The 27,455-nt window shown below is 40.8% G+C and overlaps 1 protein-coding gene across 7 annotated transcripts in view; it reads right to left on the bottom strand.

Moving 5' to 3' along the window:
• Positions 1-23,133, bottom strand: part of trioa (trio Rho guanine nucleotide exchange factor a) — a 77,639-nt gene extending 54,506 nt beyond the window's left edge. For all 7 annotated transcript variants that reach the window (XM_065948475.1, XM_029279197.2, XM_029279198.2 and 4 more), the window contains exons 1-2: positions 22,885-23,133; positions 4,581-4,631 (exon numbers count right to left, since the gene is read on the bottom strand). In XM_065948475.1, coding sequence (XP_065804547.1) covers positions 4,581-4,631; positions 22,885-22,954 — 121 coding nt within the window. In that variant the 5' untranslated portion in view covers positions 22,955-23,133. The remainder of the gene's footprint in view (positions 1-4,580; positions 4,632-22,884) is intronic.
• Positions 23,134-27,455: the final 4,322 nt, after the last annotated feature.

The raw sequence follows: 27,455 nt of genomic DNA, 5'->3' as shown, positions 1-27,455 counted from the left end.
ACAGGACGTAACCGCTAAGCCATCTGCGCAACTCAAATTTGGTATTGGATCACTGCATGGACTAGCATTCTGACCAATACTAATCCTACATGTTAGGCCCTGTCCTGGCATCTAGGATACTGAAAACTGTGGCAAAATGCAAGTAATCAGTGTTTACCCTAACTACGTGAAAAATCAATATAACAGCGACAAACAGCAGAACATGCAAAATCATGATGCCATTCATTCTATTGATAATCAATAAGCTTTTAGCTAAAGCTTTTGAAGTTATTACCTTGTCGATGAATCCCCAATTGTATTCTCCAAAAGCTGATGTCAACATTATCTGACAGGAAGCTCGTCTTTCCAGTACACGAGGACAATGCAGCATTAGCAAGATAAATCGTTCATGATCTTAATATTCCATGTGTCACAGGTTCTGTGTGAAGTGCATGGTGGTGAAACCCAGTGACCAGTGATATAGCTACACCCTTCAGTGAGAAAGGGCATGGACTGGTGAAGGAAATGACAGGAATGCCATCACGCTTTGCTGTGTAGAAACAACACAGTCAGGTCATCGTTCCAGGTCAGGGCTGATACGGAGTCGTGTGTCTGTGGCGGATCATATCAACACTCGGCACACACCTCTTGAGGTTTGAGACCTGTTGGGGGGCCTCAGAGAGGTCAAGTGGGCATTAGGCTGGCTAATACAACAAAGCAGTTTACTCAACAACACTAGAAGAGCGCCCTAGAGGGATTCTGGCAAATAGCTCAGGGAGGGGTCGAAGTCTGTGTGTTTCTGTGATAAAAAAAAAAGAAAAAAAAGAGTGAATGCAACAGCTGCCTGGACCAATGGCAGATGGGACGGGTGGTATGGTCAGTCAGAGAAGGGAGGGGAGAAGTTGCCTACATACCACAAAACTAGCACACACTCACAGTATCTCCAATGTCTGGTTAATAGCAGGAGTCGTTTTATAATGGCTCCCTGGCAGCTAACTTCGACACAGCAGTTCTAAACCAGCTGTTATTGGTCAAGAGAAACCAGAACCGTGCACATGTGTGTGCACTGTGCATCCCTACATAACTTTGGATTTCCCACATTCAAAACGTGCCAGAAATTCCTCATCCGCTGAGGGATGTGTAGGAATAACAGGAATTCCTTGAGGGTGAGAGAGTGGACAGGAATAACACGTGTGTGACCTGAACCCCTGACCTAAATCCTGATCAAAGACACAACAACTACAAACACATGCCGTTTTATTCATGCAGGTTTTAATGTTAGAAACTCTTAAATGGAATTAAATTGATTTTGACACCTTGTTTTTATTTTGAATATAAAATTGCCCATCAGTGAACGGACAGGTTTCACAGCCATGGCTGTTTTCCTTCCTTGGACCACTTTTGGTCGGTATACTGACAACTGCAGACGAGTACTAAGCCCACACGAGCTGCAGTTTTGGAGATGCTCTGACCTGGTCGTCCAGCCATCTCAATTTGGCCCTTATCAAAGATGCTCACATCAATGCCCTTCCCCATTTTTCCTGCTTCCAAAGCATCACAACACAGGAAACATGTTCCGTTGCTGCCTAACATATTCCCCAGGTTCAATTCATGGAAGTTTCATTGTAAAAGATCAATCAATCCTATTAAGACAAGAGGAAATTCAGACTCTTACAGACTCTTATCATTCGCTATTGCAATATCACACTCATATGTCTTGAACCATCTGTCATCCTGTTTTCCCTCTTTCTCCTCTCTATTACTATTGTGTAACTCTATTGTGTTTTTATTCATAGCTAGTAACACCGTCTTATTATAATCCTTCTGTCTGAGCCGCCATTAATATTACCTCTGGCAGCTGGACACCAGCCTCTTGGTTCTATTAGAGCAGCCCTGATTGGGCGAGGAGGGTTTTCCCATACTTGACCGGGACGAAATAGTTGATCTGATTGGCTGTTGTGATCAGACACAGCTGTGCTAGTTTAACAAAGACCTACTGTGTGTAAAATGTTGACTAGCTTTGCCTTTGTACACACAAAACAAGTGGTAACCGATAAACAAGACGTACGAACGGAATTAAACAATATGTGCTCTTCTGCCATTTGTTACAATTCACTGTAAATGTAAAAAAAAAAAAATCTAACTTGTTGAGTAAAATCTTCCTCACCACCTCTAGGATTTTTTTATTTTTTTGTCCAGCTGAATGATGTGATTCAAGAGACACAGCGTGCTAAAAAGTGCAATTTGAAGAAGAGCTATGTGTGTGCACTTATTTCATGCTCCATTGAAAATTTGGCCCTGTTGGTGAAAACAGGGTATCATTATCTAGAAGCATCAAGCTGACAGAGCAAGCGATTACACAGCACAGCCTGGCTTGTTTGTTTCCAGTCCACTCTGCTTTCGCTCTCCTTGCCCCGCCCCTTTTTCCTCTTTTTGTCCCCAAATCTGAGTTTTGGCCCGAGAGAGAGAGAGAGAGAGAGAGAACCATCTTTCCTTTCCCTCCGCCCCTTTTTGTTCTCTCCATCCGTCCAGACCTCTAATAGCAGGGTAGCCTAACGAGCGAGAAACAGGCCAGGGTTACCCCAGCGACCCAAACACAGCAGGGAAGAAAGGGGAAAGAAGGGAGAAAAGAGAGACACAAAAAGAGGAGAGAAAAAGACGGCTTGTTGTAGTTGCCAAGAGATCATTGGCACGGGCCTTTAAATGCCAACTGATCTCATTCTGACAGACCACGATGTGACAGGGAAAAACACTTTTGCCAACACTTAACTTAATGTATTAAAAATCTGATACAACTATGATAGCGAGCCTTAGATAACCACTGTATTTACATCCATCTCTTCTCTTCTGTGTCGTTATACTTTCACATTTTCAGCGCCAAATGGAGTGAACAGTTTCATACTGAAGTCTTCAGCTCAGCTGTTCTCTACTGCTGTAGTTCAGCAGCCAGTTGCAGCTCTGCCTGCTGCAATCCTATCTTTACTGCACAAATACGCCATCTGCAGGCGACATGTCTGTTTGCATAATGCAATTGATTACTGAAGATTAACACAAATTCAATTCACTTATATTGGAGTAGTTGTACATCGTGATCACACTGCCAAGAAGGCAGAAAAAGAAAGGACGAAATAGAGAGAGTGATGGATGTGCACAAACCCACAACATTCCCTCCTTGCGAAGCACTCTTCAGCACATCTATCAAGGTCCAAAGGAATTAACATTATTACATAACAGCACTGGCCCCTCTCCCCATGCAACAAACTCTGGCCCAGTCAGACCAGTGGCTAAGAAGCCCAGGCCAGCAGATGGTCAGACCTAATCCTCTAACCCCCCCAGATACCAGGAAACGATCACTGCTCTGACAGTGTTTCACAGACAGGCCAGCCAGTAATAATGAGGCCAAGTATTGTCTACATGTAATTGCATACATTATTATTTTATCACGTTTTTTCTGCAGGCACAAGAGCTGTCCCCTGCTCAGCTCCAGGGCATCGGAGCAACCTGCCAACTCACTGTCCTCCTTTAAATCTAGGGTTTTCAGGCTTAAAATGTCCAAGGCCGACGAAGCTGATCATTTTTTAACTGAAGCTGCAAGAAGTCAATCATTTGTTTACCTCTACTTTTCAAGCAAGAAAACTTTAAAGGGATACTTCACCCATTTGCATTAAGCTTTGTATCATTAGAAACCTGGTGGTATTTTTGAATGGTCGTGCATCCCGCCCTCATTTCCCCCTGAGATGGGAAATCTTTGTATTTCTAAGTCTGAAAGGGAGCTTCCAGTGATGCAAAATGACGATTTTTGCGTCACTGGAAGCTGCTGCGGTTAGCGGGGTAAAACTACAACGTTAGTTCCTCATATTTTCGACCACTGAAGCTACAGACCTATCACAGATCAGTGGGTGGGAGCTCACTCCCAGAATCCAAACTTAACGTCCGCCATATTGCTTGGAAGCTATGCTAACTGGCTCTATGGAGAAAGCTGAAAATATAAATATAGCGGCGAGACGGCCGGTAAAGGTCTTGACCGGCCTGTCGGCAGCAACCGTCTTGCTGCTATATTGCTGGCTGGCAGTGAGGACAAAACAGAAAAAAGATCAAATCTAACTGAGATGAATGTTCAAATATTCAGATGATGGACAACTGAATCAAATCTCAAACTCAACGGCATGAGGATAAGAAAGAAAGACAGAGGTTAAAAGCTACAGACGTTATCCATCTCAACGTATGGAGAGAAACCTGACGCTACGGAGACGAGTGCTAAGACACGAGTAGCCAATCGCAGACTGGGGGACTGGGTATGCAGTGATGAAGGAGACAGGGGAGATGGAGGGGAGGAGAGAAGTTGAGTCGGGGAGATGTGAGAAATCCTGGTGACAATGACCTGTCTTTGTCACTGGGAAGACTGAAATATTAATCTTGTGTGTATGTACGTGAGTGTGTATCTGTGTGTATAACAGTGATATTTCCACAATAATAAAGAAAACACTCCTCTCTCACTATCACCCTACACACTAAAAAAGACTTGGCAAGGATGGAATAACAGCAGTAAAATGTCTGACCGCTGCATACAGTATGTTTGCGTTTGTTTATGTTAGTTTTACCTGCTATCTGACTCGATACATCTCCTTTTGGCTCTTTCGGGAGGGATCCATCTGTTGGCACACACAAATAAGAATACAGTTATATTATAAACATAACAAGGATATACAACCAGCTATTAACAATTGTTGTCTTCAACAAGAGTGAAAATGTAACCATTGGATAAATTATGGATCATTTTATAATGGGAATTTTTTTCTTCAGTGCTGTCGCACCCACAGCCAAAAATTAAAGATCACGTCATCAAAAATGCAACGACAACTGCTTGATTGGCGGAAAGATATGCCAGCCATTATTGTAGGCACTGTGGCGCGACAAACTAAATGCATGCAAATGACAATGCTTTACATATGTGAAATATGTGCAATTCCCCATGGTCAGCGCTAGATGGTAACACTGGATTTGTGAAACTATAGTGGCATATAACTTCGGTTTTGACAGGAACTGATTTTAACCTACTCTGTCGCCTTCATGTGCCCTACGCTGTTTTGAGTATTTTAAACTCATGCAACGGTGCGCCCATCGCTGGGCAATGACACACCCTAAACACAAGTTTGCAGCCTGGCCTCTCTGCTTTTTTGTACTGCAAACTCAGGTGACTGAACCTGCGCCAATCATCATAGTCAGAGCAGAGGCTTAAACAAAGTAGCCATACATAATGGAATATTAACACAACATGTTTCTGAGTGAAGTCTTTGAGAAAACATTTATAAAAAGAGTGAATTGTCTTCCTATTTGTACAGTGGATCTCCATGCACTATTTATTTTCACTGACACTCGGCAAAGGGATTAAGCGCCATCATATTTCTTTTAGACGATGATGTATTTTCCATCACTCTCCAGATGCGCAAGTGTTCCAAACAGAAGGAGTAATCTGAATGGATCACGAATGGAACTGCGATCTGTTCCACCACTTACACCAACAGTGTTGATTCCAAAAAGGAGCATAAATCATACTTTCAGCATAGGACCTTCTCCGGTTTACTGGGGTCGTTTGCATATCTCATGGCAATCCACCCATAAAAAAAAAACACAACAGAGGGTCAGTTTCACTTTGCTATCAGCGCTATTGTGTGAGAAAATGAGGACTAGGATGCCAGTCTTTAGCAGGGATCCAATGTGAGACCACGTTGGTTGAGGAGCGTTTCTGAGACTTTCAGAGTTAATAACTTGCGTTAGTAAATTTAAAACTCTCTCACATTAGTTTAAAACACAACAAAATATACCAACATCTTATTAGACAGGGCTTTTATAAGAAACATTTTTCATGTCTAGAATAAAGGGCAAGCATACTCAATTCCTCTGATGTGAGGGAAAAACAAAAAAAAAAGCTACTGTTGTCTCAATCATCAGATCTTTTGTTATACCAGCTTGACAATTTTCTTGTTGTCAAAGAGAATGTTCTGCTTACACTTGACCGGTGCATGCAGGAGTCATCTTCTAATCACCCTATACCTCATGACCAAGACACAGTGGTTTCTCAGCCAATAGAACAAGAGGTCCATTGATCCAGCCTATAGCCTGTGTGCGAGAGCTCTGCTGGCTGTGACTGAGGGGAAGATACAGTCAGTGTCATGTGCCGTCAACATGTAAACAGGCTGCCGGACGCTCCACTGGCTGACTCAGCCACACATGCTCTCTCTGTTCTGACTCAGGCTCCTACCTCCTGTCTAACCATACAGAGGGGCTGCAGTGAGGCAGCAAGAGGCCGGTGCGTTTACAGACTTTAGGATCTGTCTGTACTGTCAAGTGTCTTACAACGTCAACTGAGATAGAGTTTGATGTCTATATAAAGTACAAAGACCGATACTGCTCCAGTACATGCCATATAAAAGTGATACATTTCACATGCATGAGGAGTAGACTTAAAAACAGATTCCGGTTTTCTACCATTGTTATTCACTTTTAAGCATGATGTCAAAAGGAAAAAAAAAAAAAATATCTCTAACGGCCAACTTCCACCAGAAGCTTGCGTGTCCGGTCCGTCTCAGCTCCGGTCTGGCAGCGGAGATGATAGGTTTTCATTTTATTCATTTATTATTGTTGTGTTAGCAGGCTAATGGTAGCGCTCTTTCGTTAGCGCATAGCTTCACATAGCATGATGATTTACGCGGAGTGGCCATGATCTGAAAACGCTTACGTGACGCTCAATTAAGCAGTGAGTACTGTGTGTTATTCTTCTTTCCTCTAGTCCTTCACTTAAACAGCCTTCATAAGTAAGGGGACGAGCCAGCCGTCCCGTCCACGTAAACAACGCTGTAGATACGGCTCAGACAACATCACAGACAGCAGGACTCGCGCGTCACTCTCATTGTAGACACTCCTCACTCAGAGAGTTATTTACACAGGATATACTGGATTTCTGCGATATTTACGTATAAAATATCACACATTCTTCCTTTAAAAGGCCTTGGCACAGTGACTCTGTTATTTCGGATGCCTTTTTAGGATCAGTTGTCCGATACAAACATTGAAACACTTTGAACACTGAGTCTGACGCATTCATTTTTCCATTCCATTAATTGGGAAAATTCGCAGCGCGAGACAATTTGTCTTGTGCTGATCAAGTCGCGTCATCAAGAAGTGAAGATGATTTAGAGGTTCTTTCACTCCTTAAAAAAAAAGAAAGAAGGAAAATAAACCAGCTCCAGCCACTCCTGGAAACAAGACTAGAGGAAGTAGAGTTATCACGTGTTGCAATATTATCCTAATACACTTCCGGGTGTGTCTGAGGATGTCAGGGGTCCAGTTTGATATGCTGCAGGCACTACATATTAAAAAGAAGACCACCAATTTCTGAGAAGCAACTAGGGATGTAAAGATTAATCGTGAGGCAGTTAAAAATCGATTCAGAAGGTGTCATGGTCTGAGGCCAAACCACACTACAAGCTGGGTTTACGATTACGAGGTGCATTGGTGTTTTCATGAAAAACATAAAGGAATCTTTTTCAGTCGTCTCATAATTTGTCTTAAGTCTCATTTTGTAAAATAAATCGAGAGAGAATCATATTGTGAGTTTAATGAATCGTTACATCCCTAGAAGCAACTGATCCTGAAGAGCGACTGGCATCATGTTTGAGGTAAGGATAACACACACAGACACACACACAGAGGGATGGATGGGAAAACATATTTAAATAAATAATACAATAAAAATATGGACACAGCTCCAACTGCAAGTCTAAAGAATTATGTGTTAAGCAGAGGAAATGTATTATAATTTTTCAATCAGTTAAATTACTAATAAATCAATCTTGTGTCAAACTACTGATTTACTGAGTAAGAAGCAAGAACTTTTCAGGAGTCGTGTGCAAGTGTCAATGCACTATAAGAGGACAACGTGCCAAATTTGAAGCTATTCCCGTTAAGTATTTTTGATCGTTGTAATCACAAAACTAGGGCACACAGATGGACAGACAAGTCGGAAACACAATGCCTCCAACCCTCTGTCAACATTTGAAGTGGACGGTGGCCCGGAGCAGTAGAGCTCAGTTTTCAAGGTCAGATGAACCCAAATGGGGAAGTTGTTGCTTCAATTAAAGTATTGCCACGGGACACTGTTAACATGTCACCACAAAGTGTCTGCCTTGCTATGGGCCTTAGCAAGAAACTTCACTCCTTTGTAGCTTCTTCTGTAACAGGCCATGACTTCTGCTCTTCAGCGGTGTGAAGCTCCATACAAGGACCAACAGATTTAAACTATCACCCTGCTGCTCAGTTCACTAGTTCTTTAGGAAACAATGGCGTGAAATGTGAGATTTGGTTTCCTTCTGTACACGCTGCTGAAGTAACAGATAGTGATGATTAAAAGCAAAATGTTGCTCGTGGCAATTTCTGTAACAAAACATATAGCACCACAGTACTCATAAAACTACACGAGCAAACTTGCTGATAATAAATACCAGCCACAGGGGCTCGTGTTCATAAGAAGAAGCTCACACAGACAATAACATGGCATGGGAAAGCAGCGACGGGCAGTCAAGAGAAGCAAAAAAAAAAAAAGGTCCCAAGGGGATCTTCTCCAAAGCTGTTTACCTGGGAGAACTTAAGAGAATATAAAATGGCATGAGGGAGAAGAGAACAGGAAAAAAGGAAAGCAAAAGAAAGACCAAACACCCACATACTTCACATATTTGCAATGCCAAAGATGTCCACTTAAGCCGCAGTGTGCAACAATGTAATAACAGACTACAGTAGTGGTTGCCCACATCTTATCAAAATCTAAACAACCAGGGCTGTAGTCAAGCCAGACGTCAAACATGCATGGAGAGAAAAAAAAAAAAAAAGATAAAACACACTTCATGTGTGCAAAGCAAGAGAGACGCAGTTATACACACCTCATTGCGGTCATAACAAAGGCTTTTCCTCTAGATTTGTGTCAGCTGAAGCATTGTGTTAGTCCAACAACACATGCAAACACACTTGAGTGAACTTTGTTGCAGACCAAAGAAGCAAAAGGCCAAAATGTTCACAAAGTGATTTGGACAGAGTTAGACAGCTCTTTGACTATTTGACTGTTGAGGCAGTGACGAAGCAAAGCTCCAATGGACCCCTTCCCATAAAAGCTCAAAACTCCAATCTGTCTGAAACACACAATCAGTCAGATTCAGTAAACTCACCAAGTTGAACACTGGCTTTACTGTATCCTGAACTGTTGCTCCCCTCCACAGACGACTCTCTTCTGTCCCAACACTCACAGTTTCTGCCTCTGAGCCCACATTAACGCAAAAGACCACCCTTTCAGTGGGCCCCTGTCTTTCCCTTCTCGGCAGGCACACTCATCATTTGACTCATGCACAGAAAGGAAAGACCCTCTTTCATTTATAAATACCTATTGTCTGGCTCATACCCACTAGAATGAGGTGTGAGGCACAAAAACAATGAGCAATACCCTGCTGTCAAGTCTGTCTTAGAGAGTGAAGCGGAAGATACCGCTGTAGGGGTTTTAGCGAACATTTAAATGTCAAGAGCGACCGACAGCACACTTAACTTTATAATAGCTATGAGATCAGCCACCTGAGAGAGATCTTAGTTACCTGGCACAAAACAGAAAGTGATCAAATACCTGAGGGAGGACGCTACCATAAAGGAATCTGTTTCTGGGCTTCTCTCCATGTAAAGACATTTCAGCAATACGTTTACAATAAAGAAAACACAATACAGGCAACTGGGGGCTGAGCAGTATTAAGTTGACACACCAAAACTCCATTCAACATGAACGTCATGGCTATTGTTCCACACTTTTTCTTGCAGTGTTCACACAGTGGCTCACTCCAAAAAAAAAAAAGTGTTTTGGATTTTTTTTTCCACGGGGAAGAGATCAGCTTAAAGTCGGTTTGGATGGATTCAGCTGTTTGTTTTCACACATGCATCCAAACCGAACAATCTATGTGTGAAAGGTGCTTTAGTCCAAAATTTGTGATGTTGTTTTGGATGTCTGTCAGAGTCTGAGTATTGGCAGCTGCCAGCTGGTGCTTTTTCTTCGTTAGTTCAGCCATGATGGTCATCAGTGTGCTGCTAGCTGTCTATTGTTAAAGAGCCCACTCTTGCTACAGGTAAAGACTACTGTACTTCAAACTCTGAACATTTTACAACTTTTAAAGAGTGTATGCGATTTGGTGAGAGAGATTTCTCCTACACCACATATAAAATGTCAACAAGCACAAATAAATGGAAGCAGTTCATTCCGCCGCAACAAAAAAAAAAACCCTTTCCAGTCGTCTAAAAGGTATTTTCCTTTACACCGTCTGAACACGAGAAAATCTCTGTTGAGTTTGTTATAGGCTGTGGCAAATGAAATCAGCAGAAGCAAAACTAATTTATTCCAGCCATGTGAAAAGAGGCACCCAGCTGATTTGGAGGAAATGCAAGGCACTGGCTGACTGTTCCACAGACAGCAGCAGAACACTCAGCTGTTAAAATGCAGATCAACTTATAAACACTGGTGGCATTCAATCGAGTATCATTGTATATCCAACGTTATCCAATGCACTATTTGCACAGTTTGAACCAAATAAATATGCTGCTGAACTCGGTCAATGCCATTAAAATTAGATCAGTTGAATTTCTGATGTCGAATATCGATATTGGGGAGAAATAAAATGCGATACCGATACATTGGCCGCCGGTATCTACTAGACATAGATAGATAAAAATGTACACATTTATTGCATGCTCCCTCAAATGCAGTTATCAAACACTTGTTGAAAAGATAAATAATGAAGACAAGATGGTCACTCTACGGGTAAGTAAATGTGCATACATGTATCTTGACACTCTGGAGAGTGATAACGCTTGTTGTAATCCATATAGCACACTCTGCTGGTGAAAGAACTGCTAGTGTCGTACAATGAAACTCACATGAAATGCTATTTTACTCGTGAATAAGTCGAGTAATATCGGCGTATATCTCCGATAAAATTAGCCGGTACCGATAGTCACTTGAAAAGCTAATGTTGACTAATATTATCGGCTGGCCGATTAATAGCCATTAACTGCATTTCAGTGACTAAAGCAAAAACGAAGTGTATTTCTAAATCTATCTCTGTACAGATCAAACATAGTTTTAAGAAAGATATCGGCCCATATATCATAATCTGATTTTTTCTCTCCCCAATTTGGATATCGGCTCCAAAAATCCCCCTAGTCATGATGATAAAGACTTCAATTTTCTAATCCAAAAATGTCACCTGGCCTCATCCAAGATCCCAGCAAGGTGCAAAGAAAAGTCAGTATTAGACATTGTAGCCACGATGTAAAAGCAAAACTGTGACCCACGGATGAGGACATAAAGGACACCACCATTCCTCATATTGCCTGCAGGCCTCTGGGGGCCCCGTGTGAGGACCTTACCAGGCTATAGCCTTTGCTTGAGACACAAAAGGCCACCGACTGTGATGTTTACAGTGGATCAATTTCTCTTGGTTACCTGCCCTTATCAGGAGAGAAACAAGGTGAAAAGTAGTCAGAGGAGAGGACAGAAAAAGACAGAAAGAAAAAGTGAGCAAAATGGGGAGGGCAACAGTGAGATAGCAGTTTTCAATGCACTGGAGACGAAAAGGAGTACAATGGTCTTTCAGGACTTGTCCTAGTTTGGTTCACTCTCTCCGTCTCTTTCTACTCTGAAAATAGGAGCAGAGAGCATTCTGGAAAATCTCTTTACACTGATCCTAATCGATTGAAAGCAGATTCAATCCACTCCACTGCCTATTGTGAAAATGTTGTTTTTATATTTACTTCATGTCTTATTTGAATATTAATGACATTCTTATATTTAAGTTCCTTGCGAGCAGGAGAACTGCCGTTTCACAGCCGTTAACTTCTTTATTCTAGATGTTAATTGTTTTTAGACCAAAACGCCAAGCGCCTTCTGTGTGGACACGTCCTGGAGATAAAACACAATTCTGATTCTGAAACACTCTCTTCATTACATTTCCAAGGCCTCGCTCTCTTGTTCCGTCTTTGAATTGCGAAGCTCACTCTTTTTTTTTTTTTTTTTTTCTTCTCCACCTGCCCTGAGTAGACTTCCTTATTTCTCTTGCAGGACAGTAAATTCATTCACTTACTCCAAGGCTTATTGTTTATGCTCCTCTTGCGGGAATGCATGAAGAAAAAGGGGTTATCAGTTATCATGTGATTTCATGGCAAACAGCAAGCCTCCCTCTGTTTTACCCTTCTTCTCCATCTTCTCTCTATTTTTCTCTGTACCCCCTTTGACTCTTCTCCCTCTCTCTTGTTCCAGCTTGTTTGTAGGAGACAGAGGTAGGGAGGCAAAAAAAAAAAAAAAATTCCCGAGCTCACACCAATTAGCTATCACGCCAGAGAAATTACCGAACAAGAGCCTGGCAGAAGAAGTGGGACAAGCTCCTTCTATAAACACACACACACACACACAGAAGTAAGAGGTTTGCTTGTGTTTCAGCTGTTCCATAGAGAGGATTTAAACAAGCTAAAAACTCATTAACACATCTGAAACACACTTAATACTTCAAATCTCATGTTACATTATTAACACAAAAAATGACATTCGATTGTACGTTTAAAAAGTTCTTCATCTAACGGTGCAAAATGATACTAATCAAAACAAACTTCCACTTCATGCCACCCTCTTTTCACAACTCCTTTTCTTCTTTAACTTGATACCTTGGCCAGATTAACACCTATACTGATTGACGGCTGTCTCATTTGCGAGCAAACTCTGTTTTCTGCTGTTTCTTGTGTGGGTGGTTTGAATAAGCAACTGTCCCTTTCCGATAACGGCCCATATCAAGACCGTGGAACCCAGCCATCACAATTACCTCACTTCAGCTGGCCTTTGGTCTTATCAGGTCTCTATGTGGTTAGCAATCTGTGTATCTGTTTGTGTGGGTAGTAAAGCCTCTCTGAGAGCACAGGCCTTTGCAGACCAAGTTTACATCGGCTTGTTAGAAAAGACTTAGTATCGGGGAGCTGGTGGCGCTGTGGTTCGTGCGTGCACCCCATGTATGGAGGCCATGGTCCTCCAAGCCGGAAGCCCAGGTTTTCTTTTCGTTGTGATGACACTCCTCTCCACTAGGGACACTGTAGGTGCTGTGAAATGAGCTCAGGCACAATTGTGCATATCTTTACACATTTTTTTTTACTTTTTGTCTATGCCATTACAGCACTGTTATGTTTAATACGATTTAGCTGCAAATTCAGTTCAGGTACAAATGTGCACTCTAGATCATACTGGACTTTAATGTTTTATTATTTGTTCATTAAAGAATAATGCAACAATGAAATGCATTTAAAGTCAGTTTGTACTAAACCTATACAAACAATGCTCAATTAATTACTTAAGAACTATCAAAAAAGGTACTGTAATGAGTAATCTGGTTATTCCTGTCATCATTCAGAAATCGATATTGAAGCATATTGATCAATATCGAATCGAATCGAAAAGGAATCGTGACTCAAAGAATCAAAATCTAATTGAATTGTGAAGTCGCGGACAATACCCAGCTCTAATCCCTTGTGTGCATACACAGAACATAAAATATAATGTGATGTGACTTTGGTGCTGCATTGAGTTGCATCTACCTTAGAATCAATAAATGAAAACAACTGAAACAAACTAAAATCTACAGAACAATAAAATCCACAAACATACATCATATTGCACATTACTCATAAGCAATGGCACACAAATCAATTTGCTTGCCTCTGTCCAAACACTAGATTACATTAGGTCAGCGTGTGTAATCCAATGAACTCTCACCTCTAACATGCCTAATGCTATTAGAGCTGACACATCACTCACACCCACACAGACAAGGGACTTGTACTGCTGCACATATTCCTGTTCAAACAGTTCTTTGCCAGTCTGTTTCCCCACACACTCCATACTATCTATGAGAGGATCTGCAATCTGCTCCCTATGTTATTAATACCATGCTGACTTTCTATACACACACACACACACACATACTGCATATTTACTTATTTTTTTAACAGTGTTCTACCATCAGCATGAACATCCATGGCATCTTTACAATTCCAAATGTTATTTATCATACCGCTCCCTGAACTTGTCCTATCTTACAACTTTGCTGTTACAGGTCACTCTCTTCACACTGAAATTTAGGGCAAATCCAGAGAGAGACCAAACTTGTTTACATGCATCCGACCTGCAGGGAAGTGAATGGCAGTCTCTCAGAAATGCAATCCGGTTCTTTTTGTTCTGGTTAAGGGTTATATTACTGTGGTAGGACTTGGGAGTTCACACTGACTTCATACATGCTCTGGGCTACTAACTACGACACTGCTGCCATTCATTTTACTTCATGTTTTTTGATGATTTTGCTCACCGTGTTCTGATTGAAAAATGACAGCGTTTAGTTGAGCCAGACATTTGTGGCCTGAATTTTCCAACCACTTCTGCTGTGTGGACCCTAGTCAGTGAGGTCAAGTGTTTTTTGTTTTTTTTTCACTCCTCGTCTGTTACCGTGGAAGTTCCAAAAATCAATGATTTGCATCAGTTATTATTGCATTTGTCATAGAAGCTAGAAGATGCTGCTGCTGCTGGGGGCAACACATGACTCAACATAAACAATATCTTCATATTTAAAATGGATCATCACATGGTATTCAGTGTGAACAAGTTGTGTGTCTATAGAGAATTATCCGTGACTGTTCAGTTCCCCTCTGCAATTGCAGAGCATTTAAGCTTCTTCAAAAATATGGTTTGTATTTTACGCAATTTTACTTTTTTGGTTATTGAGCAGACTGCTGGCTTCTGTTCAAAACCTCTGTAACCTAACTGTACACTACAAGCTCAGGGCCAACCAGCGGACAGACACAGCTAGCCACTAGCTGGTTAAAGAAAAGACCAAAAACAGAGCCATAGAGAGCAAATGTTTGACTTTTATCGGACGGCAAGATGCATTTCATTCTAAAAAGATCTGTCATGCAATATACCTTTTGATTGTTTAATTAATTATTTGCTGAGGTGCTTTATTTCACTGCCAGTGGTCTGAGATAAGAAGCTTTTACTTTGCGAGTGTGAAAGTGGGACAGGTTCCAAAAACTTAATCAACATTAGGTCATAGTTTCTGTCACATGTCACTGAAAAAAAAAACATGAGATGTTTCCTTCCAATGTAGCACAAACTCACTTTGATAAGGGATATCAGTCTACAAATTCAAGTGTCTACCCCCCAACCCCATGTCATACCTCTGAGTGGGAGACTTGCAACTTTCTGTTTGAATGCAAACGCGTAACCAAAACGTTGCTCAGACTACAACAGATGATCATTTAAACAGAAGGGGAAGGAAAAACTGTTGAGAGAGGGTTTGGCTTGTTCTGCTTGCTGTAATCTGCGTTTAAAATTTAATGTCCCTGCACCTGTTACTGGGAATGAGAAAGATACTGTGTTTACTCAACTACTCATGGGAAAAGGAGCGAGCAAGTGCATTGATTTAATGCTTTACTTACTGATATTTTCAGCATTTTCGTCCTTTATTTTCAAAATTATGAGTATATGACACAAAGAAGCTGTTCTTCAGAACATGGTGGTCAGTCCCGCTAATGGTTCCAAAGTACCTGTGTTGTTTTTGTCTTGTGATCATTGATGTATTTGTGTTTCATTTAAGGGATGAATGCCTTTCTAACGGAGACATCACATTTTAATGCCACAATACAGCAGTGTTTTTATCCCCATGCTCGAGCTTAATCTCCTGACCTTTTAAAGGTGCTTTTTACTCAGCCATCCATTTCCTCTTGATCAAAGCTGCAATGCTTTATAAAAGTCATCATCATTCCCCCCCATCTGGATCCCACTGATTATAGTCACTCATCTTTGTTGCACAATAGTACGGTCACTTACAGATGTACATGATATTCTACAACTTAACATGCATGTACAGCTAAACAAGAACAATCCCTTTCCATCTTTTGGTAGTACACTAGGATCTCAGTGATACAAAAACAGGGAGAAGACAAGATGGAGAAGACAGTGGAAACGGCAAGCCGGGAAAGTGATAAAGCGAGTGAGAACAGATAGCAATTGGGAGAGAATTGGGAGCGGCTGCCCATGACAAAGACCCTTATACAGCAAAGCACAGGGTGCCCTTAGTGTCAAAGAGTCATTATCAGCCTGAGCTTCTTACAATTGGCCTCACACTTATTTCTGTGCTTTGTTCCTCAACTTAATTCCGCTCCTGTTCACTTAAAAATGAAAGGGTTTAATGTTTAGACATTAGGAGGTGAAATATGTATTAAGTGAGACAATATAAATCTGTATATCATCATAGAGTATTTGAAGGTTATTTGAGGGATGTACTGAAAATGTATTTCAACAACTAATTCCATATTAAGCCTTTCACATTTGAATATACCAACACTGAGTACTAGTGACCTCATTTACCCTATTCAAATGTTAAAAGGTGTATACCATACAGTGTAAGACTTCTTACAATGTTATGGTTGTAGCCCTGAAATCTGATCTGAAGCCTACCTAGAGTGAGTTAATTTAACAAGTGGGGAAAATCATCTAATTTGCCAAATACTGAAAAATCAATCTAATCTGGATTCATGACATGGACCTGTTGTTAGTGGGTTGCAGGTGTGTACCTGTGAAAGAAGCTGGATGGCAAGTAAGGGCTTCTGATTGAATATTATTTTAATACAGTGCGGTTGAGGAAATGTAAACACTGATTGGATAATCTTAGCCACAGTTACATACTTGAAACGTGATGAGCCCTACAGTAGTTTCACTGATGTTGCACATTTTTGGTTTATTACAGCTGACTGAAGTCTGCTAACCAAACCAGAGGAGACCAATTTGGAATAGATACTACGATTACGTCAGCGCATTTAGGTGGCGGAAAAACTACGAAGCAAGTTAAGAGAAACACGGCAAAGCTGATTTACGTAATTCTAACATTAAACAATTAATTACATTATTAACAAAGAGTTAATACTAAACCAGCCATACAAGTGCAATTATCAGTCAGTATGTAGTTTGGTTTGGCTGGCTTTGTTTATGGTAGCCCACGCCTTGTATACAGGGACTTGGGTTGGGAATCGGAGGGTCGCTGGTTCAAGTCCCGGTGCGGACCATAATACGGGAGTTGGGCTAGTAGCTTAGAGGTGCTACTTGAGCAAGGCACCAAACCACCTACTGCTCTGGTGCACTCCTTGTGTAGCAGCCCCACTCTGACATCTCTTCACCAATTCATGTCCACAGGTCTTGTTTGTGCGTGTGTGAGAAGCATGTGTCTCTAAAAATAACAGTGTAAACCCGAATTTCCCCTCTGGGATCAATACAGTATATTTAAAAAAAATCTAAATGATATGACCTTGTCGCAGGCTAGACACGTCGCTCCCTACACAAAAACCCATCTGATAAATCTTGGTATTCAACATCCCTGAAATGACCGCAAAGTACAAAACTGTATTTCATCAGCTGGTAAAAGGACTTCTAGTCTTTTGTCTCCTCAAAGTGCTTTTACACCGCATGTCACACCTACCCATTAACACTGATGGCAGAGGTTGCTATGTCACGTGACCATCAGAAGTAACTCATCAATTCATACACAGTCAGTGAAGCAGCAGTAGCAATTTGGGGTTAAGTGTCTTGCCCAAGGAGACATCGGACATGTTGCCGCAGGAGCTGGGGATCAAACCCTCGACCTTCCATTTGAGAGATGACCGACTCCACCAACTGAGCTACAGCCGATGGTAAATCATGCGAGTCCTGTGTGTGACGGCTGATGGTCAGGATGCTCGTTCGTGCTGGTACAAGCAGAGATGAGCAACTGGTTAAAGATGCAGCGATGTGACTAACAACATGGTCGAGCTGAAAGTTAGATATGGCCCCAACCTGTCTAATTTTCTCTTTTGTATCTCCCTATTGCTCTTAAATAAAGCAAGTTACTTGATGGGGGGGAAGGAAAGGGTTGACCATGCATGGTCTGATTACTCGATTAATCGCGAGAATAACCATTTTATTTTAGTCACATTACTCGGTGACTAAAATAATCAGTTACTGCAGCCCTGCGACACAGACCGCTCTACAAAACTATGGAGTTGTGGGCAGGGTTGTCCAGGGTGAGGATTCTCTCTGATCAGTTGTTGGCAGGGTTTAATGTACGCTTTAAGTTTCAGCTCAGCTCCTTTAAAATCTTGGCATATCTTGAGATGAAACCAAGATAGGTGCATGTATGATACGATCTGTAGCTTTTGTCAATGGAAACCTTCACCAAAAGCAATGTGTCACGGCATAACCTAGTAGTGCCTTAGCCAAGCCGCACCATGCAGTGCTGGTGTCACATGTGTTGGCCTGGAAAATAAGCTTTATGGTTTTAAAAACACCTAACTGTCAAGTTATAAAGAAAAAAAAAAGTGGCGCTAAAGGAAGGGGTAAAACAAAGCGACAATAAAGCTAGCCTTCAATAATTAATTTGCATTGATCTGTGATGCACCAATCCTCTGTTTACCTCCAGCCCATAAACACAGGATGATAAAAAGAAATCTGCTTTGAGCAGCATTAGACTTCAGCATCTGCTCTGTGTCTGACTTGGCAGCTTTAAGCCTGCAGGAAACCTTTACTGAGGGACCTCAATCAGTCTCCATCTCCTGGATCAATATCCATTAGTCTCAGACTGCATGTGTGTGTGTGTGTGTGTGTGTGTGTGTGTGTGTGTGTGTGTGTGTGTGTGTGTGTGTGTGTGTGTGTGTGTGTGCAGACCTGATCCTGGGTGAATGGGTCTGAGTCATAAATGCATGCTCAGGATCAGATTTCTCTCCCTCTCTCCTGCTTGTCTATTTCACTCACTTTCCTGGGCGCGCACACACACACTCACTCACACACACACACTCACTCACTCACACTCACTCACTCACACTCACACATACATACATACATACTGATGGTCATTCAAACATACAGACATACCTTGTGAACGGCGTGTTGCAGCCTCTAAACATTCATTCATGACGGCCTAGCAGTGTGGTTGGCAGATTTATTTTTTCCTCATATGAATAATGTCCTACACTGACAAGTAGTAACTGTATGATATCAACACTAAATCAGCCTCTTAGTCATCAGTGTAGCCAAATATATGTTTGGAGAGGAATAACTGGATGATTGACAATCAGACACAACAAAACTCCCCATTTCAGAGCTATGGGACTAGGTATTAATTCCGGTCTGGAAGACGGGGGAAAGATATGGGGAAAGATCGTTTTTTTCACAAGTTGTCATTTTGCATCAGGATGGAGAGGCCCAACACTACACAGTATGAAGGGAGGATTTAGGAAAATTAACTGTCAGACAGCAGGCAATCACACAGATTTACCAAAGAGTATGGTCTTTTACCTGCTCTTGAGATAACGTGTTATTAACTGGCACTACACAACTAAAGATTGATTGATTTATTGACAGAGAAAGAGGAAGACAGCACAGAGGGAGGACATGGGGGAGACAAAGAGACCAAATGTCGAAGGATGGAAAAAGATATGAGAAAGGAGCTGGGAATAGAGTGGGGGGGGGAAGCATAGCCTGTGGCAAGACACTCAAACCTGTGCATGTCACAACAAGATTTCCAGATATGTCGAGAGGATGTTCATGAGAAAAACAAGGAGGAGGGGAGCCTGAATGTGACACTCAAGCCTTCCAACTTATTGTAAAAGAGCTATCTCAAGCATATATTGGTTTCACTTCTGGTTTTACAACTTGCATTAAGATGTCTCAAGAAGACCTTTTAACAAGGATGCTCTGCTTTTTCCCCATACTTATTGACTCACTACAGATTCTGGACAGAATAAACCAGGCATTCTGATCAGAAAGGAGCATTTCTCAAATGCAAAGTTGCTATAGATTGCGAGAAGACAAAAGGATACCTTTGTATTTTATGTCCATAGTTATCATAATCAAATCTTACTGTAATAGACGGTTTTCTCAATCACTGTCCAGTTGCACAAAATGACATCAGCACATTAGCAAAATGTGCTCACAGGGTTCAACAAACCACGACAAAAAAAAACCAAGAAAATGGGTCATATTTAACATTAACACTATCTGTTTGAGCCTACAACCCACAACCTGTAACACATACTGCATAAACTGGAGCATAAGTATAGCTGAAGTCAAGTGGTTTTTCTCTCTTTGTGAAAACAAAAACAAAGAAAACAAAAACTAAACCATGTGCTCTTGAAGGGTCTTATTGCAAAGTGATATTAAACTTGGATGCGAGCACCTTTTCAAGGCACAATGTCCATCATTGTTCGAATATTACTTAGCTTTAAAATACACATATTTGTTGAACCCAATAAGATACAATGGAAACATTTAACAACATTGTATTTCGTAAGATTTGAATCCGTGCCCATACTGGGCCGACAAAGACACTGTCTCAAGTGCAGTTTGGCATGAAAAGTTAAAGATGATAAAGAGTATTATTTCTAAACCAGAGCGGCATTCATTACCCGCATCCCTAAAGGCACTCTTATGGCTTGATTTTATCAACAATACATTTTCTTTTAATCCAGCAGAATCTAACCATTATCACAAACTAAACTAATTAACTGAGCCATTGCTCCTCTAAAAAAAAAAACTATACCCTATTTATAAATAAAGAGCTATTTTTTACCACAAAAAGCAGATGGAGAATTGGTGGCATGTCTAAATGATATTGTTATTGCACAAACGAATGAGCATCCATTCTGATCACAAAGATTCAGCAGATTGGCAGCAGCTGCACACCATCAACAAAACTGGAAGCAAGTTTTCAGGATGCCTCTCATCACTCGCCCTGAACAGGAAGCCAAAGAATAAGTTCAATAAATACACTGTGCTTATTATCTCAACCCACAGGAGTCAGGGGCTGGATGTAAAGACTTTTGCTTGTTTTCCTTGTTTACACCCCTCTATCTGTATTTCAAAATATCAAAAAAAAGGTAGACGGCAAACATGACCGTGTGGTAGAAAAGTCAGATTTGAACACAGTAAATAAAGCGCATCACTATTCTATTCCACTGCTTCATTGTTAAGCATCACAAATTGTGAACATGTCACCAAGAGATACACACTTTCAATAACTACTTTTATAACACAAAAAGCAGTCAACTCCGTTAGTTAAGGAACATAAAGCAGTAAGCTGGCACAGTCAGTGGAGTTACTGATGGCAATGGCAGACATAACATCGAGCACTGGAGTTATTTCACTGTTTTCAGTCAGTGAAAAATTGGTAGAGGATTATCTGGCATTGCAAGTTCAGCCCCTAAGGTCTGCAGATTTATCAAGACAAAGACCAACAAAAGAACAGGCATTCGACCATAGATAATAATTTCATAGAGCTGTATCTCAGGAAACACTCGTTGGACATATAGGGTTAAACTTTGTACAAAAAAAATATATTTAGATCTTAATTTGTGTAGGGATATGGGAATTAATAAGAAATGAGTCGTCAATACGCATGGTTTCACTAACCTCTGCTGGGAAAACAAAACGTAGACTAACATGTATTTTAGGACCCTTAACCCCACATAAAACTAAATGTTTATTAGTCTGTTGCAGCCTCTGAAATCACTGCAGGCCCGCGTCAGGACTTCAGGTCACACCAACTACATGCAGATTAATTAGCCTCTGTAGCTAATGTTACAATCATAACAACCAAAGGGGCGGCATGACACCAAGTCCAAAAGCATATCGCTTGTAAATGAAGAAATCAGTGTCGTTTTATCACAGCCAACAGACGGGGATATTGATAACAGTGCAGCCCAATGGCCTCGATAGCTTTTGCACAGCTAGCTTCTCCTGCACAGTGCACACCCCAGCCTTGTATATGCCACGCCATGTATTGTTTACATTGCTTGCATAGCTTTGCTTTTTTATTTTGCAGCAGCACAGAGAGGAAAACGAAGAAATTAAGAGTTCACGGAATGATAAGTTAAAAACCAGACGCACATTTTGCAACCGTGTGTGTAATACACCGACAAGCTGTTTAAGATACACGCCAGCTTTGTTAACTCAAAAGGCGAGCTAGCGATGCTAAACCAGCTAGCGTTTGTGAGCTAACCAGCAGACAGGATTCACTAGCTCACATGCTAACACTGAACGCCAGTATACAGTCTATGGGTACAAACACATCAGGCCCATTATCGGACACCTCCCCCTCCCGACCTGCTTCTTTTTCTCACCTCCTTTCCATGTCAAAATAGTGTATTCAGTCCAACATATGTCAAGGTGTGATTTATTTTTATGAGTTGTAATCTTTCATTAAGCTTGAGTCTGTCCGGAGCTGGATGTACAACATACCCCCTTTTTTAGATCCTATATTCTCCTTAGTCATAACTTTCACTTAGTCAAACCTACTTTCTTTAATCTAGTGTCACAGTATCAGTAGTCTTAGTCAGCTAAAGTCATATAACACATATAGGATTAAAAGTACACGGAACATTAACCAGCCACTAAACCGGATCCAAGAGAGGATGTCCGATGATGGAACTCGGCCGTGTAGCGCTCCAGCTAGCGTTGCCAGGCTATTCTTGCCCGTATGGGTTGAGATTACATGTTGGTTAGAAAAATACATTAACAAAACACAATTTTTTTTTTTTTAGCCTTTTCCACAGCAGTGTTGGCCATTGCTGTTTGCTGTACACATCGAGCAGTACATATTTCATCTTAAAACTACCCTTGTCCCCTCACTGTCTGATCCCCCCCCCCCCCCCCTCCTCAAAGCAGTCAACATGAGCGGTAACAATGTCCAATGGAGCAAAGGGAGCAGCTCAATGTTGAGCTCATTTCGACCTCTCTTTACTTATTGTTTTTTTGGGGGGGCTTACCGGTCTTGAAGAACGCCGCTATGTCGCTGGCGTCCTTCGTCGTCTCCTCCGCTCCTTCCCCGGAGCTCATGGCTGCCACGATCGGGAACCGTGCTTCAGTATCTCCCAAGTAAGATCCCTCCGAGAGAAAAAAAAAATGTCAGAAAGGTGGCAACAAAATCACTTCTTCCCCGGAGAAAATGTCATTAAAGACACAGAGGACGGTTACGGTGACTCGCAGACGCTAGCAGTGCCATCTGCAGACCTCCATCTTAGGGTAACGTAATTGGAAACGATCAGCCGGGGGGCACCGGGTTCCTCCTCGGGAGTGGAGCCGAGGGGAGAGTGGCTGTAGCGGGGGAGGAGGGGCGGGAGGGGCCGGGTCGCCGCTCGGTGAATCTCCGTGCGTTCGGAAATGAGCAGTCGGTGGGTCATCAAAAGGAGCGACGGGCGGCGCATTACGGTACGTGCGTGTGACCGACTTTAACCGACGAGCAAGACATGTTACTCCAAAGAGTCGTAAAAAACTACACATAGACGTGAAAGTAAGTGGGAATCATTTGGCTTATCGGAGTTATTCAAATGACGTGAAATCAAGGCTGTCTCGGTTATGCGACGATTAATTGTCAAGGAAAGAGGCAGGGAGTTCCGATATCTAACACACTATGTTGCGTGTTTTTATTATTTTTCTTGCGATAGTTCCATTAAAAGTGTGTGAATGTTTAGTTCACTAAGACGTAAGGGAGGACGAGCAGAGGGATTTGTAAAGTCTACCGGATACAATCCAATCAGAAAAGGTCAGCTGTTTTGATTGAGGTTTTAACCTTAGTTAGCGGAGGTATATCACTGGTGCCACCTGCTGGTTGAAGTTTGTAATTTAAAACATTTTTTTAAGTAGGCCTATAAAATGATGCTTGTGCTTAAGGTTTCTTTGCAATAGTATTATGCAAATTAGGAATTTGTAGGCTCATAGATAGCTAGATAGATAGATAGATAGATAGATAGATGGATAGATAGATAGATACTTTATTGATCCAGAGAAATATTCAAAGCATCCAGTAGCAGCTTACAAGACACACATGACAAGAGAAATGTGTTACATCTAAAAACACCCGCTGTTCCCCCTCCAATATGTTTATATTAACTCAAACAAAGATTAAAAACAAACAAAAAAAACCTACATAGATCAAGATTAAACCTGTAGAATTATATGAGATTTAGCACACACTTTCCTTCATTCAGACTAATACAAGTGTAGCCTTATAATAAAAAAGAAAAGTCTTAGTTTAAACAATTTATTAACATATTGAGAACCCATTGAGACATGCATATATATTGATGTCAAAAAATATCAGAGACATAGTGAAGGTTTTATCAGGGGTAAATACCAGTCTTCAAACACAGAATCAAACACAGTTTCACATCACAGAACTCATTCAGTATATGAGTAGTTCAAGAAGGTGGGGGGAAAGTTACAATAATTCAATAATATTATTATAGCTTGAGAAAAAACTTGAGAAAAAAAAGGGTTATACTTAGTTAACTCTATTAAATCTGCGGCTAATAAAAGTTAATCACAATGAGCCATAAGGAATTGGTCATACTTGAACACATAAGTCAAAAATCAGTTCATCAAATACGTGCAATTTATTTTTTATATTTGTTTTTACTTTGGATAAAGAAAACATGGTAAAAAGAAACGCAAAGTATTCCTCTTTAAGTATCTTACAGGGTTAGTGGCCTGATGTGCTTGTAGAATAATTCATTTAGAAATATATGGCTCTTATCAGGCGAAGGCTTTGATAACTTACATACAAATTGAGTATGAAATTCTTGCTTATTGTTTATCCGCTTATTGTTTATCCGCTGTCTGACCAGGGCTCAGAAAATCAGCAGAGACACCTCCCACCCCCACCAAGGACTGTTTTCGCTGCTGAACAGGAAAAAATAATCCCTCCATTCCCCCTCAAACCCCCACACAGGACTACCTCACTGGACTGTAAAACACAATATAACGTGCAATATATTTATCTGTATAGTATTTTTACTCATAGTTTTTCTTTTTATATCTATTTATATCTGCACCTTATTTTTATTTTTCTATGTAAATACTTGCTGCTGTTTTCATCCTGCACTACAATGAGCCAAATGCAACGAAATTTCGTTCTTATCTGCACTGTAAAGTACAAGTTTGAATGACAATAAAGAAAGTCTAAGTCTAAGTCATCTTAAAATGTTTTTTTTCCCCCTTATGCCACTGCTTTATGACAAAAGTGATGCCGATGGAGCAAGAAATGGTAAAATGGCAAATGGCAAATGGCCTTGGACTTAAAAAGCAGTTTTCTAGACTTCTGTTCATTTAAAATGATTTTACATCACATGTCACATTTAACCATTCACAATAAAGCCACATAGCACAGGCTGTTAGAAAGTGTCAAACTGCACAACAGTACAATTCATTCACACACTGCTGGCTATGCAGCAGGAGCAATTTATACTCTCCAACATGTGACTGCAGGAGATGGCGAAAGGACCACCAACCCTTCAGTTGGCCGACTCTAACACTGATACAAGGCCACAAAGACGTGATGCTGACAATAGATACAGGTCTCAGTATAGGAAATATATGCAATGACTTTTTTTTTTGGCATCTTTGGTTGATAAGACTTCTTTGAGCAGCTGACCAAAAGTTGGTAAGAAAATCATATCATTTGTACACGGTCATTTAATTTGTTTAATTGAGTGTTATCTTTAGGAAATTAAGTTTATGTGAATTTTGTTGTATTACTGGTCATGTCCAGTAGGGGGAGGCTGGTCCTTGTGATCAACTATAACGTTTATTCACAGTGGGAACATAATGCTGGATTGTGGAAGAATCGTGTTAATGTCTTCTCTCCTCTCCATTTAAGTTTCTACAATCTAACAAGTAATCTACAATATATAATGGTACTAACTGAGACTCATTATTTGTTGACATGGCAACAGCAGCAGTGAGATTGATTGTTTGGTTTCTATATTCTCATAAGCATTAATTTTACAGACCAAAGTGTTGATCTGGTTGCTGGGGAAGGTGCCATTTCTTTTCCTTAGTGCTAGGAATGTGCCCTTGGGCAAGGCAGTGGGCCTCAACTGCTCAGGACTCAGGGAGCAATTTGGGGTTAAGTGTCTTGCCCAAGGACACATCAGACGTGTTTGCATGAGCTGGGGATCAAACTCCTAACCTGTTTTCTCATGTCACCATCACTGTGCAAGATGAGAACACTAAATGATAAAGTGTATTTGCAAGTGTGTTTCAGCGATGATGGAAGAAGGTAAACAAATATAACAACCTTTATTTTACAAGATTTAGATGAGATTAGATTTCCTGAGAAGACTGGATGCAGTCTGGTATCTAAAAATAGATTCAAATAGCAATGAAGTGCAGAGTATTCATTCATTTTAAAACTAAAGTATAAAAAATGGTGTATTACTGTCAAAAGTTAGGATCTTTCCCGATTTGGCACAGCAGCTTACTGGTGCCTTGTCAGGCAAGGAGCAGAGAGGCAGTCACTTGTCCTAATGTCAGGCAAGCTATTCCCCCTCTTTTGAAAGTTTTTATTCTAAGATACAACATCACCTGCCAGAAGTTTCATATATGAAATAGCAAAATGGTTTTAATCTCCTTGAGTAACTCTGAGAAAGGAAAAATGTGAACTTCCCTAAACTACAGACTATTTCTTTTAACACACAACAGCATGGATATAAAACATCTATACACAGAGGATGTGTTGTTAGAAATGTCCCTCTTTCCTAATCAGACTAAGATTGGCCAGTTAATTTCAGGTGCACCATTACTATACTGCTGAGTGATTGGTAGATTGTTTATACCTTATTATATAGCCACCTATTCTGCACAGTGCTTGAGGCAAAGTCTGTCCAGTGCTATATAAATTGATTCTGCTTCTAGAGTTACAAGCAATGCTGTAGAAGAACCCTGAAGGACCTTGAAGAGACGAATGTTGTTAGCATAAAGAAGACAAAAAGTGGAACTGTGTGTTGCTGTCACTGTTGACTCCAAACAAACGTACAGTAAGCAATTATTTGAAAGAATTTCAGTCCACACGATTTTGAGGGGTGTTTTTCTTAAACTATCAGTGGTCTGTTAACAAAGAATATTAAACTCTATGATTGCTTCACCTTCTTTGGAATTTAAATAGGGCATCCTAAAAACCCATTTGATTAAATGCACATAACACTGATTTTGGTGTCCTCATAGCTACGGACACGATTTTAGCATTGGCTGGGGATAGATATAGGTAGGCTACATTTAAAAAAAAAAGAATTGCTATCGGGATATGTTTAAAAATGGTTATCAGGGTTGTGATCAAGATACAAAACTCAAACGAGTTCTGAGTATTTCTACCTTGAAAGGCCATAACAGTCATATTGACCGCACGCATTATAGCCAGTGTATCATTTTAGTGTTTGCTCCTTTTTCCCGCTCTTGAAGGTGAGCAGGTGAGCTATTGTTTTTACAATCAACCCAAGGAGGAAATAAAGTGTACCGGCCTAAAACTAAATAGAAATAGGAGACATACATTTGAATCAAACAA

This window comes from Labrus bergylta, chromosome 19 (genome assembly GCF_963930695.1).
Source record: "Labrus bergylta chromosome 19, fLabBer1.1, whole genome shotgun sequence".
NCBI lineage: Eukaryota > Metazoa > Chordata > Actinopteri > Labriformes > Labridae > Labrus > Labrus bergylta.
Note: the sequence above shows the minus strand (reverse complement) of the source record. Positions and strands in the feature narration are given on the sequence as shown.